The following is an 18,145-nucleotide window of genomic DNA, read 5'->3' as shown; positions in this document are numbered from 1 at the left end:
AGCCATTAAACAGTTTAAAATTTCACATTTAAAAAAAAATCTTTCAACTGGAGGAAATAACAAGTCCAACTGCACAAAAGTAATTTCTTTACCAAATTAAAAATCTTTCTTTTATTTCCCAAACAGAAAATAAAACACCTTACCGGTACCAAAGCTTTCTTCTCCACAGAGGGAAAGTTTGTTGGCATCCATCAGATTTCCAAAGAACTTCCATCCAGTAGGGGTCTCATACAAGGCTATTTTTGTGGCCTTGGCAACCCTTCAAAAAGAGGAGTTAAGAAATCCAGTTTTCAATGCTGTTCAACTTGTTAAGAAAATTGCCCCAAAATGTACTCTTTATGCATTGTAGAATTGATCTCTCACATCTACAGATCCAGCCACGAAAGGAGAATATGTGGAATAGAATGAAGAGGGTGCCAAGGACAGATCTTTGAGAGATTGCAGAGGTATTGGCGAGGGACCAGAAAGAAAAACCAACGCTGGAATGCACTCATTACAACTGGATAGAGAAGAGTGCAACCAGATTGAGGGTAGGTCACTGAGCCAGACCATAGAGTAGAGGCACTGGAGGAGGTTTGTCAACAACGTCAAAAACTGCATTAATCTCAAGCAGGTCAGAGGATTACGGTAGGTAAATAATGTCCATTGGTCACACTTATAGAAGGAGTTATTTGTGCATTAGACTAGAACAATCTTAGTGCTGTGGCTAAATCAGAAACTAAATTCAGAGATTCAAACATTGTCTTAAGGAAACATGAAGACAGATTTGGAAGGCAACAATATGTCAATAACATTCTCTCTAAAGAAAGATTGAGGATGCAATGGTAGCTTGCAAGATCAGTGAGTCAAGGGAAGCCATATTCAGGTCAGGGCGTTGACAGTGATCTTGATAGAAAGCAACACAGTAAGAATAGAATAGAACAGAACAAAATAGAATACGCATCATAATTATCTAATTTTCCCCTAAAACTATCTTACTTAGTCTACTCCAACTATTCTGTAGCACCACTCTGGATAAATAATTTTTTGCTAAACTTAAAGAAATAAGTGTAACATCAGAGATGTTAAGATGCTTAGAAGTTTAGTGTGAATGGGAACAACAGGGTAGCAATTGGACCCTGGATAAGATGAACTCAAGAAAGGCATGAGGGAGATACAGATCAATCTCGAGAAAAGTGTGTGTATAAGAACAGAACACAGGGAATCCTTAAGTAAGTTTGGCTTGATGGACAAGAGAAAGGAAATGGGTGGAATACAGCAGAAGCCATTGAACAGATTGTCTCTATATTGGCGATACAGAAATTAATGAAATGACTGTATTTAATGCTAGTGACATGGGTGGAGTAAGTCAGGAAGAGAGGTTTAAGAAATTGGTAACGTGGAAATACTGATATCTATGTTCTTGAGTGTTATGGCGCTTGAGGAGGGTAAAGCCTAATGGTGCTTATTTATGACTAACTCATTATGTATTTTACCATTGTCTGAGTCACAATGAACATAATATAAAAAGCTATGTGCACAAGCAAGCATTAAAATTATGCAAAATAAAGCATTTCTCTTTGAAAAATATCTGTCTCAAATTTTACTGAAACACTAAATGTCTTAGTCATTTGTCAACATTATCCTCAACCTGTATCACCTTTTTAACAAATGTCAAATGATACTGATTCAAAGATTTTTTTCACCCAAATAATATCCACAGACTACTTTAAAAAATACTTTAAAATTAAAACTGAAGGCAGGCTCCAGCTCAAATATTGAGTTCTTGACTTTCAAACATATGTTTGCAATACAGTGTCTATAGATAAGCTTTTGTAAGGGACACATGGAGAAGAGAAAAGCTAAAGCTGTCAACTCAAGCAGCACAATGACAGGAAGTAGTCAATCATTGGGTCCCACTACTAAAAATGATCAACAATGCTTGCATCATTGAGAAGCAGTTCTAGGCATTCAGGCACTGAAGGAAAGCAAGATGAAGCATCCCACACATCTTTCAGAAACTCTCAGATAGGTTTCTTAGCTGTAATGCAGACACCTAAATATTCTCTTTGGAAGCTAACATAAGTTCCGCTTATTGAAAATATATTGAAAGAACAGGAATAAAATTAAAGAGTATTAAAGGAGACTATTAATGTTAGTGCACCATCTCAAATCAGAGAAAAGTGGACATGGGGAAGAAATAAACAGCGCAGTCAACCACAGTATGTAGGATGTATGAAAATGGGTAACTGCTGCCAGCGTTTAAACAGTAAAGACTAATTCTGTGAATTTAAGTTCAAATTTAAATCAGATAACCTTATAATCTCCACCTTGGCATCAGATAGGGAAGACACAAGGGTATTACATTGCTATTAGAATAAGACAGGATTAGTGGTACCTACTGAAACGTCCACAGTCAAGCCCAATACTTTTGATTGAATAGAGACAGACACAGGCAGTAGGAAATATTGAAAACAAACAAAATACATAAAGGCAGAGAAATCAGAACATAACTTGAGCAGGGAATGTATTGGTTGTTCAAACACCATCTCTTGAAAAATATTTTAGTAAAATGTTGCAAACCACAAGTCTTTGGCATATCCTGAAACTTCAACTATTATTTTCAGAAGTACAAAAGGAGTAATGTAGTTTTGATTAAAATTTATTAGGTTAGTCTTATTTTTAAAAGCCCTTGATTAGCATCACCTCTAGCACAGTGGTGGCTGCAAATGTGGTAGCTGGACAACATGTAAGTGTCTTTGCTAAATGGGAAACAATACAACAGTGATAGTAGGAAGCATTTTTTGATTAAAGGCAATTTTATCATCGGAAGCATTCAAAAGAAACTGAACTAATACAAAAAATTATTTTTAAGATCCTCTTGTTCTATTCATTTATCTTGGTTTTGAAAAAAAAAGTATCAACAGCCACAACACCATTGGTGATACTATTTTAGAATAATTACTGAGTTCAATAATGTTTGGGAGCTGATTTACCAACAGTAATAAATAAGTAAGCCTTGCACACAATTGAAGAAGAATACAGGGTTTAGACTTTTAATAGGGAATGGTTAGTTTGCTGAGTTGAATGCAGAAAATGTTAAGAGAAGTTGGGGTTTATCTATCCTGGTGATTCTGTGGAACTAAAGCACAAAAAACTGTTCATTTTTCATGATTTTTTTTAAACAATTGTCTCAAAGGCAATAATTCCAAACTAATGAAAAAGAAAAAGAAAAAGCAGGAAGATTGTAAGTAATTACAGCTTCGAAGTATAAGTAAACCATACCCACCGGTCCAGTGCTCCACTAGTGGGCATGCTGCGAGCGAATCCACGTACACCGGTCTGTTGAAAGTACGGAATAGTGAAGATATTTGCAGCAATCACAGCCACAGAATCAGATGGGTTTACGAAGAATCCATGCTTTCCAAGGATCATGTTCCGATCCTGCAGCAACACAAATACAGCTGAAATTCATTTTTATTCATGTAATCAGGAAGAAAAAAAATTAATAGATTTAATATTCTATCCTCAGTAAAACAGACAGCAAAAGTAGGCTATTACATCAGGAGTGATATGATTAGGAATATTCTAATGCAGTCGCAGAATGGTATAATCTGTCTTTATGTGCAAAGTTTCCATTTACTGTTTAACAGTCAGCTCCATGTGACTTAACAGAATGGAAGTGTGACTTCAGAGCTAGATAGATGTTTACTCAAATCATTTCAATACCATTTAATAAAGGTCACTAGCATTGAGCTAGAAAGTTCTAATACAGCAACTCTGTATTAGAGCTCTGACAGAATATCAAAATGTTTTTCCTTACACCGTCACCATCAAACGCAGCTCCAAAGTCATAGTCTCCTGTCTGCATTGCCTGCACGAGGTCCGCAGCATATGTCAAATTTGGATCAGGATGATGCCCACCAAAGTCTTCAAGAGGCACGCAGTTCACTGCTGAGTTTGCAGGAGCACCAAGTTCTTCACACAGAATCTTCTTAACGTAAGGACCCATAACTATCACAGAATAAAATGAATGAAACAAACATTCTGATGAAAAGCTCTGCTTACAGGCAAGTTTTTTTTTAAAAACATCAGAAAATGACATAAAAACAACAGGCAGAACATATCAAATTTGAAGCTAAACAAAGTACTTTTACCATTGTAGCAGTTGCTTATTTAACACTACAGTTCTGAACATGCAAAACTGCTTAAATGATTTGTGACATTCCTCATCCACCTTGAATATCTCTTCTCCATGTGCAGACTTGAACTGGGATGTGGTAACACAAATTCTGAATGTTCTTTTAAATAAGAAGCAGCAACTCTTCACTGAGTGCAGCTCAGGTGCCACAGGTTTAGTGCTCCATTCAACAAGAATGGGGGACGACATCTTGAGTGCTGACTGACTCCCCACTTCTTTAAGTGGGACAGCTCACCAAATCAGACTCCAATCAGCCAATTAAAAGTTGACTGGCGAATAACAAACATCAAAAATGAAGAAGGGCTTTTGCCCGAAACGTCGATTTCGCTGCTCGTTGGATGCTGCCTGAACTGCTGTGCTCTTCCAGCACCACTGATCCATACCAGAAACTACTGACAGAGGCCAGCAGCTTTTAGATCCGAGAGCTCATTGCTGAGGTGCAGGTTTTAACAGCTGAAATGGTGAGAAGTCGCTTTCTTTTGGATCTCGTGGGGTTGGGGTTGCGGGGGTGGGAGGAGAGGGCAGGGATGGCTTTCAGTGGTCAGTCGTTCACTTCCATTGGCAGCAGACTGGGAAGAATTGAGGCCCTGTGTCCAAAGCAGCAGGCAAATTACCCCACTTTCTCAGTCGGAAACCAGACACTTTTCTAATCAGTCCAGTGTTACGTTGAGGTCCTAAAGTGGCTGGTAACTGATCACTTTCAGGTCTTAATTGGTGGGGTGGGTGGGGGGGGGTGTCACCCATGGAACTTCTCACTTAGCACTCAACTGCAGAGATGGTGAGCAGAGAGTGAGCATCTCCAGAGCCAACTGTCCCAATTATTTGCCCTTTCTGCACCTTCACCACCACTGTGAGGGAGAGGATAAACACGTCAAGAACATGAGCTTGGGAATTTGGTAAGCAAGGGTGAAGTTCCAGTCTAAACAACTGACAATTTAAAAACAAAAGCAGCAATAAAAGTGACAAGTGAGAGCAGTTGGAAGAGCAGAGACTTCAAGAAGCAGGAGTTGGGGAGGGAGAGCCATCTATGATTCACTGAACTACCACTTGAAAAACATGACATCACATAGAAACAGGTCTGTGAATGGTGAGTATTTTGCTTGTTTCTTTCAAAATTCCTGTAATTCAGAATGATTCAAAAACACAATTCCTAGGATAGTTATCTCGGAATTATTCCCAGTACCACCTGCAAGTGAGTAAAGATGTAAGAAGATTGAGAGAATTAACGAGTGGCTGGAAAAAGTCTTAGGTGGGAGGGCTTTAGATCGCACACTCAAAATAACAAAGATGTGTTCTTTACAGTGGGTTTGGGACTTGAGAACAGTCCTGGCTTCTGTTTACCTGCCCTTGGAGGGAACATTGAGCAAGAGACAAACAAGCCCAACTAATTAAAACATATTCGTTTAGATTCATTAATGAACAGTGTAGAAGGAAGCTGGTTACTTTACCTCTGAACCACCCTGCTTTTGTATTTCAGTCCAACATATGAGAGATCACCTTGCAAAAATACTTTAATGTAGTTAAGAGAATGAATTATTTACTTTATTACATTAATTCAAATGAAGCTACAAGAGGGAACAAGAGCTCACAGGTTCAAACCAGCATAAGGTAAATTTGACCTAATATCAGCAAATGGTTCACAGAAGAACCATCCTTAAAATGGATTCCCTGATATAGTACAGGTGAATATCCTGGAATATATTTCCAAGAGGGAAATTTAGAGATATCCTGGATAGCTAAGTAGACTTATTTATTGTATTATCTGGCAATATTGGCAGTAGGGAAAAAAAGCAGCCTGCAGATATCAGTGTATAAGGTGTTAAACCTCCAGTTGTTGCCCTATGAACTGGTGTGTGAGAGCTGCTTGCAGGTGTGCCTGCCAGATTATATTCAGGTGACTTTTAGTAGTCGAAGGTACCTGCTTGAAGTAGGTGTTATGCTCCTTAAATGTACAAATTGGGAGTCCCATGACCAGCTGGAGAACCTCAAATTCCGATTTTTGAGAAGATTTGGAGCTCAGGTTGAGGTTCAGGTTGTAGATTTGCTCACTGAACTGGTAGGCTTATTCTCAGATGTTTAGTCACCATGCTAGGTAACATCATCACTAAGCCTCTGGTGAAGCGCTGGTGTTCTGTCCCACTTTTACTCTGTGTGTCTTGGTCTGTTAAGGTGGGTGATATCACTTCTGGTATTTTTTCTCAGAGGTTGGTAAATGGGGTCCAATTTGATGTGCTTATTGGTGGAGTTTCGGTTTGAATGTCAGGCCTCTAGAGATTCCCCTATGTCTCTGTTTAGCCTGTCCTAGGATGAATGTGTTGTCCCTAATGAAGTGGTGTTCTTCTTGTCTGTGTGTAAGGATAGTAGTGATAGTGGGTCATGTCTTTTGGTAGCTGGTTGGTGTTCATGCATCCTGGGGGCTAGTTTCCTACCTGTCTGTTCGCTGTAATGTTTGTTGCAGCCCTTGCACCGGAGTTTCACTGATGATGTTACCTAGCATGGTGACGAAACATCTGAGAACTAACCTTCGTGCTCAGCGAGCAAACTTACAACCCGAACCTTGAATTCCAAATCAAGGATCAAATGAGAGAAACCTAAGCCCTCTAACCAGCAATTCATAAAGGAAGTGTTGAAATCTACATGAAGAGAAATTTCCTTACTTCTGCAGGCCCAGGAGAAGAAACGTTTTCCTGAGACAATGAAAGTTACCAGTTTGCTCCCCCTGCTGCCCCTTCTTTCAGCCCACTCCAACTTGCCAGCTAGCTCAATGTAGAAAGTACTGATTTCACATATGCTGTCCTTAACCAGTAAACTATAGTAAGGAAGATCTGATCAAGCGTCACCAGACTTGAAATGTTAACTTTGCTTTCTCCCCACCGATGCTGAGTTTCTCCAGCAATTTCTGATTTTTGTTTTTGACCTAGAGTAGGGTGTCCACTTGGCATTTTCACCTCGTCAGCCGCATTAAAAATTAAGCCCAAAACCAAATATAATTCAGCATATGGTTAGCACTGCTGCCTTACAGCCCCAGGGTCCCAGGTTCAATTCCAGACTTGTGCAACCGCCTATGTGGGTTCCCTCCGGGTGCTCTGGTTTCCTGCTATATTCCAAAGATGTGTAGGTTATGTGAATTGGCCATGCTAAATTGCCCATATTTTCAGGAATGTCATTTTTAGTCAGGGGTAATGTAAAGTAATAACCTAGAGAAATGGCTCTGGGTAGGATTCTCTTCAGAGGGTCGGTGTAGACTTGTTGGGCTTAATGGTCCATTTCCACACTGTAGGGATTCCATGATTTAGCATCCAGAGTCATCAATCTACATACTCTACGCCTGTTAGAACTCATCAAAATTACTGGCTGAAAAATCTGAAGTGAAGTAGCAGCAAGGGTGTATGGAAAATACAGGTTATAGTTAAAAATAACATTCTCAACTGAAAATTCCATAATTCATAAATAATAACAAGATGTAATCAATATTTTACACAGTTGAATCTTATAAAAATTAACAGCAAGGCAATGGGTCTTAAGAGATGCATAATTACACTGCTTCACCAATTCGGTTCATTCTTCAGTGGAACATGAATATTTGTCATCATTTTTAGAGCAGTTGTATTTCCATTCAGCATTCTTCACAGATTTAGCAGCGCTTACTAGCACGACACCTACTTTGCAGCTGCTGTCATCAGTTAATATTACGATGGTCAAAAGCTTGAAGCAGCTGAGTGGGCAGTTTGGGAATTAGAAAGAGGGAGAACATGCTCATAGTCAGCAACTCATCTTGACAAAGGATCCACTAGTAAAGGGGGTCGTTGGTAAAGAGTTTTCATGCTAGAATTGGCTGCACCATCTAAATGATGAACAACTGTCTCATGTTACCGACAGACTAGGATACAGCTTATGAATGTCTCATCAGCATATATTTAATCTGACAAAAAGCTTTTTCTTCAAATAAAATTACATTAAATTCTTTTTCAGTATTTATTTTCCTGTCATTATACAAATAGAACCTGAAAGTCTGGTGGCATAGTTAATGTCAAAACAGTTTGGTAATGAGATCTACAATATTCAACACAAAGCCTACTTTACTGTAAGACGTGGAATCTGCAACTAGCACAACCACCCTCATACAGCTGGCATCAATACTAATACTCACCAGAATTGTAGTGCTCTTACCAACATGTAGGGATATTCAACTCAATGAGAGGGGAGAATTAATACATTCACATTATAGGTGAGAAATTGGAATCACTAATATACATTTTCAGAGAGCTACAAGTGTCCCCAGAACTTCAACTTATGGCACACTGACCTGTGGGGTAAATTGAGGGGACATTATATTGACAAAGGTATTAATATGGATGTAGTGAATGTCCTAGGTGCGTCTGGCTAGCTAAATCATGATGTCAATCAGCATTAAATTTGATTTAACATCAGTAGTTTCAGGTTGTAATGCAATTATGCAACTAATTCCCTCTCTTAACTTTGCACAGCTGATCTGTTGAAAGGGATAATCAACCATCTACTGTACATGGTAATTTCTAGTTGGTTTCTTTTAGCAGTCCAAGTGACGGAAACTTTCGATAGTTGTATAGACTGTAAATGATGCAAGTCAACATTTGAAATCTTGACAAAATTAGCTAATGGCTTTTGCACACCAGCTGCATTTGAGCCACCACAGCAAATCAAAGTGTTGCTACAGGCTGGAAATAATTCAAATCAGTGCAAAATAATTGTGCACTGTGATCCCCATGCCTGTTGACAGAGGTCCCATCAGGTTTAGCTTGCACTGTTAAACTTGTACGATGTGAATCAAGTGCTAAGACTTGACTTGAACCTCATTCATAGAGTCTCATTTCACTTCACTCTAGCGTCAAGTCAGGGTCTGGATTTTGCAAATGCAAAGGGACAGAGATTCCACCTTCAAATCCGAAAAAAAAAGCTAGGAATGTCCAAAAATGCATAACTCCAGTAACTCTAGGATAATAGGCAAGCTCGGAATTCAATTTATCCCTTTGTAATCCAGACACATTGAAGCCAAGTGTTGTCACTGGGGAGACAAAGGAACATTTACACAACACAGCGGCATGGTGGTTCAGTGGTTAGCACTGCTGCCTCACAACGCCAAGGACTTGGGTTCAATTCCAGCCTCAGGCAACTGTCTGTGTGGAGTTTGCACATTCTGCCCATGTCTGTGCGGGTTTCCTCTGGGTGCTCCAGTTTCCTCCCACAATCCAAAGGTGTGTAGGTTGGCTGAATTGGTCATGCTAAAGTTAGGTAGCATGACCTAACTTTAGGTCATGCTAAAGTTATGAGTTGAAGGTGGTTCAGGATAAGTTTACAAGATTTATACCTGGAATAAGTGGGTGTTTTTGAGGATAGGTTGTACAGGTTTCTGCTGGAATTTTGATTTGATTTATTATTGTCACATGTACTGAGACAGAGTGAAAAGTATTGTCTTGCATGCTACCCAAACAAATCATCTCTTACATAAGTACATCAGGGTGATGGAACAGAATGCAGACATTACAGCTACAGAGAGGGGGAAGAGAAAGATCAACTGTAATATATGAGAGATGCGTTCATAAGTCTGATAATAGTGGGGAAGAAGCTGTTCTTGAATCTGTTGCTATGTGTTGTCAAACTTTTGTATCTTTTGCCTCATGGAAGAGGGTGGAAGAGAGTATAATAGAGATGGGAGGGTCTTTGATTACAATGGCTGCAGTCCGAGGTAGCAGGAAGTATAGATGGGAAGGCTGTTTTTCATGATGGGCTGCGATCACAACTCGCGAACTTCTCGCGGACTTGAGCAGAGCAGTTGCCATACCAAGCTATGATGCACCATGATAGGATGACTTGATCAAAATGTAAAAGATCCTAAATGGCCTTGACAAAATGAACACAGAAAGGATGTTTCATTTTAGTTCAGAACTCTGAGGCACTGTTGTTGAATTAGGGGTCATCCTTTCAGGATAGAAAGTGGAGTTTTCCCAGCCCCTGAATGGCACTTTGGAAAAGTTGGGTGTGATATTAAACGAGCCCTCTTTTGATGTCATTACCAAACTGTTACATTTTATGTCAAGCCTAGGTGTCATGAATGGGATTGTCACTAGTGAGTGGCAAGAGACCTATTAGCATTGATTATCACTCATTGTCACCCTCATCATTACTTGATTTTGCCTTATTCATATGCATTTTCCCATTCTCCTACCTGCAAGGCAGAAGTTAGATGCAGAGAATTCCCAACATCTGAACGGGTGTCTGATGACTCAAGCTCGTCATGTGCTTCTCCAACCCTTCATTGTGTGTACCTGCCATTAGCGTCTCAGAGCATGCTCCATAGGTAGTGGCTGCATGCACTTCATATTTGTGGACTTTGACAGCCGACCTGTACTAGTCCACCAAGGCACATCTCCAAACCAATTACAGCGTACACTTCTGTTCTTCAATGCTAGACTTTGGTGTACTCAGGTACAGATCAATTTTATATTGCCGCATGGACACTGTGTACAGGGACAGGCACCCAGCTCACTGACTAGGCCATGGGAGCTCAGCACTACTTGCTTGTTCGCTCGCTTAGTGCACACTCATTTTGTGCCTGAGTGCTCACAGCAACTGTGACTTGCCTTTTCACACTTTGCCCTCTCAGCTAGAGTCTGAAGATTCTCAGTACTTCTGTTTTGTCTTACTGACCAGTGCTAACACAAAGCCAGGCAGCCTGTCATGGTCAGAAGTCATGGGATGGACATGTTGCTGTACAGCACTGTCCTTTCTCAATGTCCCAACTATAGCATAAGCCAGAAGCCTACATGACAAACAAACTGCGTTTGCCTCAAACAAATGGCTATACCTCACTCAAGAGTGATTGCTGTCAGTCATGGTATTACAATACACAGTAAGTCAAGGGCAACCTTCGATATCAGTTCAGGTGTTTGGACAGTTACAGCCAATCAGTCACTTGGATCCCACCGACCACCTTGCCTTTTTTTGTTCTATTGTGGGTCATTTTCTCCTAGAATGAGGTAAACAGAGGGACTCACTGAGATAAAAATGTCATAGTTTTTAGTGCTGGTGCAAGTGGGAAAAAGGTTGTAATGTGTCCCAAGTGGGTAAGAGGCATAGAGACCATGCACAATTAGTAGAGTGGGGGCATTTGTATGTGAGAACAAGTGAGGGAAAATGATCCATGTTTCAGTGAAAGGGGTAGAGCATGAGACTTGGTGGGAGGTGAGTTCAAAAGCAACAATACAGTGAGTGAGAGGCATTGGAGAGAAGATGGTGGCACTTAACCTGTCAGAGCAAAGAAAGTTATTGACTTTCCTGTGGAACTGCTGGTGTTCCTGACGATTGCGACTACACTGACTGAGTGTGGGACTAGGCTGGCAGTATCTGTTATCATAGCCTCCTTTGCCTGTCCTGAGGGAAGAGGACAGCCCTCCTCTACACCATCCCGACTGCCAGTTCATTATTGTGCGCCTTTGGAACTCTTGACCTCAGAAGGTCACTGAACTCCTTAAGACTGCTTTAGTAGTCAAGAGAATCAAAGGTTACCAGGAGTACATGGGAATGTGGAATTTGAAATACAAACAGATCAGCCTTGATCTTATTGAATGGCCAAGCAAATTCAAGGGGCTAAACGCTACACTGCTCTCCTGTTTTGCTGCTTCTAACTAGATACTCTTTTTTTTTAGAAAACAAGAACATATACTGCTTTTAAAAATTTGTTTTTAAATTGCTTTTTTCAAATGCTTTCTCTGGAAAATGGTCAAAACAATTTTGAAACCTGACATAGACACACTTATTGACAATGTGTTATCCAGGGCTATAAAATGTCGTCATTGGACTCTAACAAAGTAAAGGGAAAGTATCTAGTCTGTTGTCTTTCACAGATCCTTGGTTTGTTTTCTTCATAATAGTTCTCAGTCTGGAGGGTGAGATAGGTGTCAGGGGTGCCATTACCTCCTTCCTCTAGGATGTCATGTGAAACACATTTTCCTAGGGCATTGAGAAGTCACTCAATGCGAATATCCCTGTTGCTAAAGTAAGCATAAAATGTTGAAAACACTCAGCAGTGAAGGAAATAGACCAAAACTGGAGGAAATAGGCTTACTATTGTCACCTATTCTTCATCAACCTCGCTTGCTCTAAGGCACCTTTACCATCCATTCCCTTTGTTCCTCCTCCTTCCCTCTTTTCCTACAGCAAAAAACTCAACACTTTTCGAGCCTCTTTCAGTTAAAAAAAAGTCACATCAGACTCAAAATGTCAACTCTTTCTCTCTCCATAGGTGCTGCCAGATCTTTCTCCAGCAACTTATATATTCAGGTCTCTAACATCCATAGTATTTTGTTTTTATATTAAACAAATTATCATTTAGGCAGCACAGTGGTTTAGTGGTTAGCACTGCTGCCTCACAGCACCAGGAAGCCAGGTTCAATTCCTGCCTCGGGCAACCGTCTGTATGGAGTTTGCACATTCTCCCATTGTCAGCATGGGTTTCCTCCGGGTAATCCAGTTTCCTCCCACAGTTCAAAAATATGCAGGTGAGATGGATTGGCCATGGTAAATTGCCAAAAGTGTTAGGTGCATTAATCAGAGGGAAATGGGTTTTGGCGGGTGACTCTTTGGAGGGTTGGTGTGAACTTGTGGGGCCAAATGGCCTGTTTGCTCACTGTAGGGAATCTAAGAAGAAATACCCTGTACAGGCTGGTGAGTATTTCCAAGAATTTCTGTATTTGCAATATTATGCTGACTAATTTCCAAAATTACCACATTCCCCAAATACACACATTGTGAATACAAATGTTTCCAGATCTATTATGTAAATCAGATTAAGTGTTTTAGGACTTTTCTCATACACTGTAAATGAAAGGTTATGAAAATAAAGATGCGCTCATAGTGCATGACAAGACAGTACAATTTTTCAACTTAAGTAAAATATTGAGGTAAAAACAATGACTGAGATGCTGGAAACCAGATTCTGGATCAGTGGTGCTGGAAGAGCACAGCAGTTCAGGCAGCATCCAAAGTGCAGCGAAATTGACATTTCGGGCAAAAGCCCTTCATCAGGAAGTAAAATATTGTCCATCTAAATCATAGAATATTCGAGGACAGAATGTGGTCATTCAGGTTACTGACTGTGTGCAGGCTCTCTTACAGAACAATATAGTTAGTTCATAGCCATAGACTTGCCCATATCTGTCACTTTTACTCTTCCAGTTATTTATCCAGTTTCCTTTTCAAAGCCACAACTGGATCAGTTTCCCTAGCAGACAGTGCATTCCAAACCTATATTTGCTGGTTATTAATCCTTCAATCACTGGAAACAATTTGACTTTAAATCTTTTGTAATTTTAAACATCTCTATCAAATCTCCTCTTGATCTTCTCTGCCTTAATGAGAATGATTTAATCTTCATTAAGAATAACAAGCTAAACAAATCCGTAGAGTTCATCCCCAAAGCAAGGGCATTCTGCATTGAAGCAGTTAAATCCCAATAATGCAGTGTTACACCTCACTTATTGGAACTGTTACAGCAGCTTGAACTTTGACATTCAAAAAGGGCCCTATTTTCATAAACAAGTGTTTGATGATTATGTGTTTGCAAAGAATCCAATTACTGAAATGAATTATCACATATTGAACAGGGTTAAGATTTAAGGAAAGTACGGCTCAAACAATATTTGTCAAGCATCTCTTCAGGAAGAAGTACCATTTTCATATTTTGACACAAGAATCTTTATATAAATTTTGTTCTTATGTCATGTTGCCACATTACAGTTCATACCTCCATGCATGGCATCCAATCTGATCTTCAACTGATTCGGACCAGAAAGTAGCTCCTTCAAGGCATTAAAATCAAAGATGTTCCGAAGCATGTTAGTATAGGCCTCCACTGAATCCACAATCTCCACTGGAAAATAATCACATAATACCTATAGGTACTGGGTTGTCATTATATTTTAATGGAGCTAATAGTTCATAAACCAGAAACTCAAATCAGCCAATTATAAATCAATGCTTTCAGCTAAAGACTAGTAAGCCCTACAAAAGTGGAAAATAACAGAAAAATACAGGAATCTACTCATAACATCCAAGGGAAATATTATGAGAGTAAAGACTCGACAAATGGTTGGAAACACTAAAGAGAAAGACAAGCTGACCCTTTGCTTCAGATGACTGAGTTATAAGAGAAGCCTGGAGAAAAGTGACACTTTCACTTGTAAAATGAGGTGAAATAAGAAATAATCTAAAGAGGGTTTTACAATATACAGAATAGAATTAAAGAAAATTGAACAGCAGTAAAAGACAAGTTCAACAAAATAGTTCTGCACATAGTTGTGATTAATACCTGAAATGTTCTTCAATGTAATGTAATGGAGACTAAACTTCTTGAGTCATCCAAGACATAATTATGTGCATAATAATGATTTTTAACAATCTAATTTACCTTCAGAATTAGGAAAATGGCTTTCGTCCCAACTAAGGCTGGACTTCAAACCACTTCCAGGAGAGGATATAGAGTACCCTACTATAAGACCCAGTCTCCCTCAGTATTTGAGTACATCATCAACCTCTTGTTGTCTTCTGACCTAAAACCAATCTGTGCTGAAATATTGGGCGATACATCCTTAGTGTAACCTTTATTGATTTCTTCATCCCAAAATGAATGATCCCTACTACCTTGAAACATCCTATCTCATGTACCAATCCATTTGAGAACAAATCCATTTCACTGGTAGAAAATCACATCCCATTTATGTTATAGAGCCACCAGGCAAGGCTGTTCTATAACTCTGCCTAAATTATTCAGTAGGGGGCACAGTGATTCTGCCAGTCAATCTTGTGGACCTCCAAGACAATACCTCTTCATGGTGAGGAATGAATAGAAATGAAGAGAAGTAGTACTAAATTATATATGTATTTAAAATAGCTGGAATTACTAGTGGACTAGTGGGAGGCAATGACCTAGTGGTATTATCACTGGATAGTTAATCTAGTGATCCAGATAATGTTCAGGGGACCTGCGTTTGAATCCTGCCACAGCATGGTGGAATTTGAATTCAATAAATATCTGGAATTAAGAATCTAATGAAGACCATGAATCCATTGTCAATTGTTGGAAAAATCCAACTAATTCACTTTAGGGAGGGAAACTGCCAGCCTTACATGGTCTGGTCTATATGTGACTCCAAACCCACGGCAATGTGGTTGACTCTTAACGGCCATCTGGGCAACTAGGGATGGGAAATAAGTGCTGCCTAATCAGCGACATCCTCATCCCGTGAATGAATAAAAGAAAAAAAATTAAAATGTGTTCAGAAGTTTCAATAAAACAGAATGTCTTGGTTCTCCTCAAGCTGTTTGTAAGAATGCACAAAGGAGAGGTGAAAATAAAGGTAATACCTTCATTTGCTAAAAGATGTGTTATAGAATAAAATTAAAACATAGTGTGGGTTAATGGTATGTTAATACAGAATGACAATTTATTTTAAGAACAGATTAAAATTCTGTTAGGTCCATCAAACCTATTGCATTTGATAGGTCTCCATTGATCTATCTTCTAAACACACTCTTCAATTCCTTCTTGGCTTTGTTAAAAATTCTGTTACAACTTTTCATTTTAAAGAATATAGTATTAAGTATGGCTGCCGAATTTGTAAACCCTCTATGCCTGGACCTCTTCATCTTCACATCAAGAACAGCAATTTGTAGTAACCCCGACAGATAAAAGCACTGCACCACTGGATGAATGACACACTGTTCACTTTCACTTTTCACTGCCTTAGCTGATCACAATTGTACTGCCACAATCAGCCATAGTTGTCCTTTGACAATGGAGCAAAACAAAACAGAATAATTGCTCCGATTTACCGGAGGAGCTTTGCTGGAAAATTTCAGAATGAGATTGAGACTATCAGCTAAGAACACAATGATCTTAATTCTGATATCTTCTACAATTGAATTATCTGTCAACACTCACAAAGCTGATATATGAGAAATGGTTAAGATACCAATCAACTTAGTACGCCAGATGAATAGCACCTTCAGGACAGAATGAAAAAAATTGATGCAAGAGCATCCAATCCCGCGTGCAAACAGTTTACAGTTTGGAACTACATTGTGTAGAATCACCAAGAGAATCAATGCAGAACGTAATTATTGCATGTGCTCTATTTCTGGCATACAGATAATAGAACTAAGGTGGAAAGTCCAATCAGGAATGAAGAAACTAAATGAGAATGTGATTGTAGTGATTGTAATGAGGTCAGCCGATGGACCTCACAGAATGGCTTTCCTTTTGGGCTGTTAATCTAGTTCAATCAGGGAGCCCTGGCTGACAAATATAAACAGGAATGTCAGGGATTCTATTCACTCTGAGAAGGTTGGCTCTGTGAGAGCTGTATCAGTGTCAAGGACTCTCCGTTGTGCAAATAACCAGTGACTTGGTGATGGGATACTGGCCTTCAGTGATCACTCACAAAAAGACACTCGATTTAAAAAAAAGGTTTGGGTCAGTGATTTGAAATGGGGGAAGTAACTAGTTACCTGTAAATGGCTTGAACTTGTTTTCCAAGTCAAACTGTTGTTTTCCAATTGTAGTTAGGTCGACTTTCAGATCTGGGCAGATAGAATATTCTTCAATGGTTTTGCTGAGCTGGAAAATCTTCTCTGTGACAGCCTCTGGAGCTGGACCTATTAAAGACAAGGTATACCCATACCATTCAACACCGTACTTTTAACTGAACAAACCCCTGCCAACTCAGAACATATGCTCAAAATGAAAACATTCTGATTATGTCATCTCCCCAGCAGGAAACAGTTTCTATTTGTGTGATAAAATGCTGCCTCTTCTTGAAAAAGATTACCCCACATAATTAAGCCAGAAAGCTCACTGGATTGGTTTCCAAATTGCAAGGTTGGTTGATCTCAGTTGATGTATAAGAGACTACAAAATGCCTCAGGCTCAGGCGTTAAACTGAAACTTGATCAGGGCTGTCATTCTTGATCACTATTCAGTGGCAACATGGTGCCTGGCAAGTACAGGACTGAGACTGGTAGTAATATTCCCAAGATTGAAAATGAATAGCCTGTTAACATTCCCTGGTCATGAGTAATGGCCACATGGGTGAAGTATTGTAGGATGCCAATATGACCCAACAAAATATCAACACATTCAGAAAAGCAAGAGAGGGGTGAAGACTGATAGAGAAAAAGTAAGGCAATATATTTAAAATTAAAGTAGGAACTACTGGAGAAACGCAGCAGGCGTGGCAGCACTTTTAGTGAGAAAGTAGACAGAGAGTTACCAATTTAGATCCTATATGACTTCTTTGGAACTCAAACAAGACATAAAACTTGCTTGGCTAAAATCTTATCTTAGAACTTTCTTTAAAGCTGCACTGATATCTAAGAGAAGGAAAGACAATGAACATAGCTTTGTTCAGGGGCCTTGTATTTGATATACTGATGGAAGTAATTTTCTCTCAGGGACTCAGAACCTGTCAGGTGGCAATTTAACCAGTAAACCGAAGAAAGTAATTAAAAAGTAATTTTTTATCCTCTGATGGTAATATTGATAAGCCAGTATGTAGGAGAGCTTGCTCTTGAACAGGTGAGGCAAATATCCTCCTCTTCCTCAGGATGAAAGTTGGTCAAACCACAAGATGGTATTGAGTGCTTGACTTATCTCGAGGTAAAGATGATAGGTCCCCTAGGAAGGTAACTGTTCTTTGGAGTGGGAGAAAGCAGAGTAGAAGCCCAAGGTTCTGTTCTGTACGACCTCCCAAAATTTTCAAAATTTTCTTTGACTGAACCAATACCTCACACTAAATATGTACCATTTCCACTGTAGTCCATTCAGCCAAAAAAGAAAACCTAGCTCTTACCGATGTTATAGATTTCTAGTTTTCATTATAGGTTAACCTCCTGCCCAATTTCAGTGGTCTTTTGATCACACAGGAATGTGTA

At 39.4% G+C, this 18,145-nt stretch overlaps 1 protein-coding gene across 2 annotated transcripts in view; it reads right to left on the bottom strand.

Annotated features, from left to right (window-relative positions):
- pgm1 (phosphoglucomutase 1) overlaps positions 1-18,145 on the bottom strand; it is a 74,860-nt gene that overhangs the window by 19,816 nt on the left and 36,899 nt on the right. For both annotated transcript variants that reach the window (XM_060830372.1, XM_060830371.1), the window contains exons 3-7: positions 16,724-16,870; positions 13,962-14,087; positions 3,803-3,993; positions 3,269-3,423; positions 144-259 (exon numbers count right to left, since the gene is read on the bottom strand). In XM_060830372.1, coding sequence (XP_060686355.1) covers positions 144-259; positions 3,269-3,423; positions 3,803-3,993; positions 13,962-14,087; positions 16,724-16,870 — 735 coding nt within the window. The remainder of the gene's footprint in view (positions 1-143; positions 260-3,268; positions 3,424-3,802; positions 3,994-13,961; positions 14,088-16,723; positions 16,871-18,145) is intronic.

The sequence above is a fragment of the Hemiscyllium ocellatum genome, chromosome 9 (genome assembly GCF_020745735.1).
Source record: "Hemiscyllium ocellatum isolate sHemOce1 chromosome 9, sHemOce1.pat.X.cur, whole genome shotgun sequence".
Lineage (NCBI taxonomy): Eukaryota > Metazoa > Chordata > Chondrichthyes > Orectolobiformes > Hemiscylliidae > Hemiscyllium > Hemiscyllium ocellatum.
This window is presented reverse-complemented; position numbering and strand designations above follow the sequence as displayed.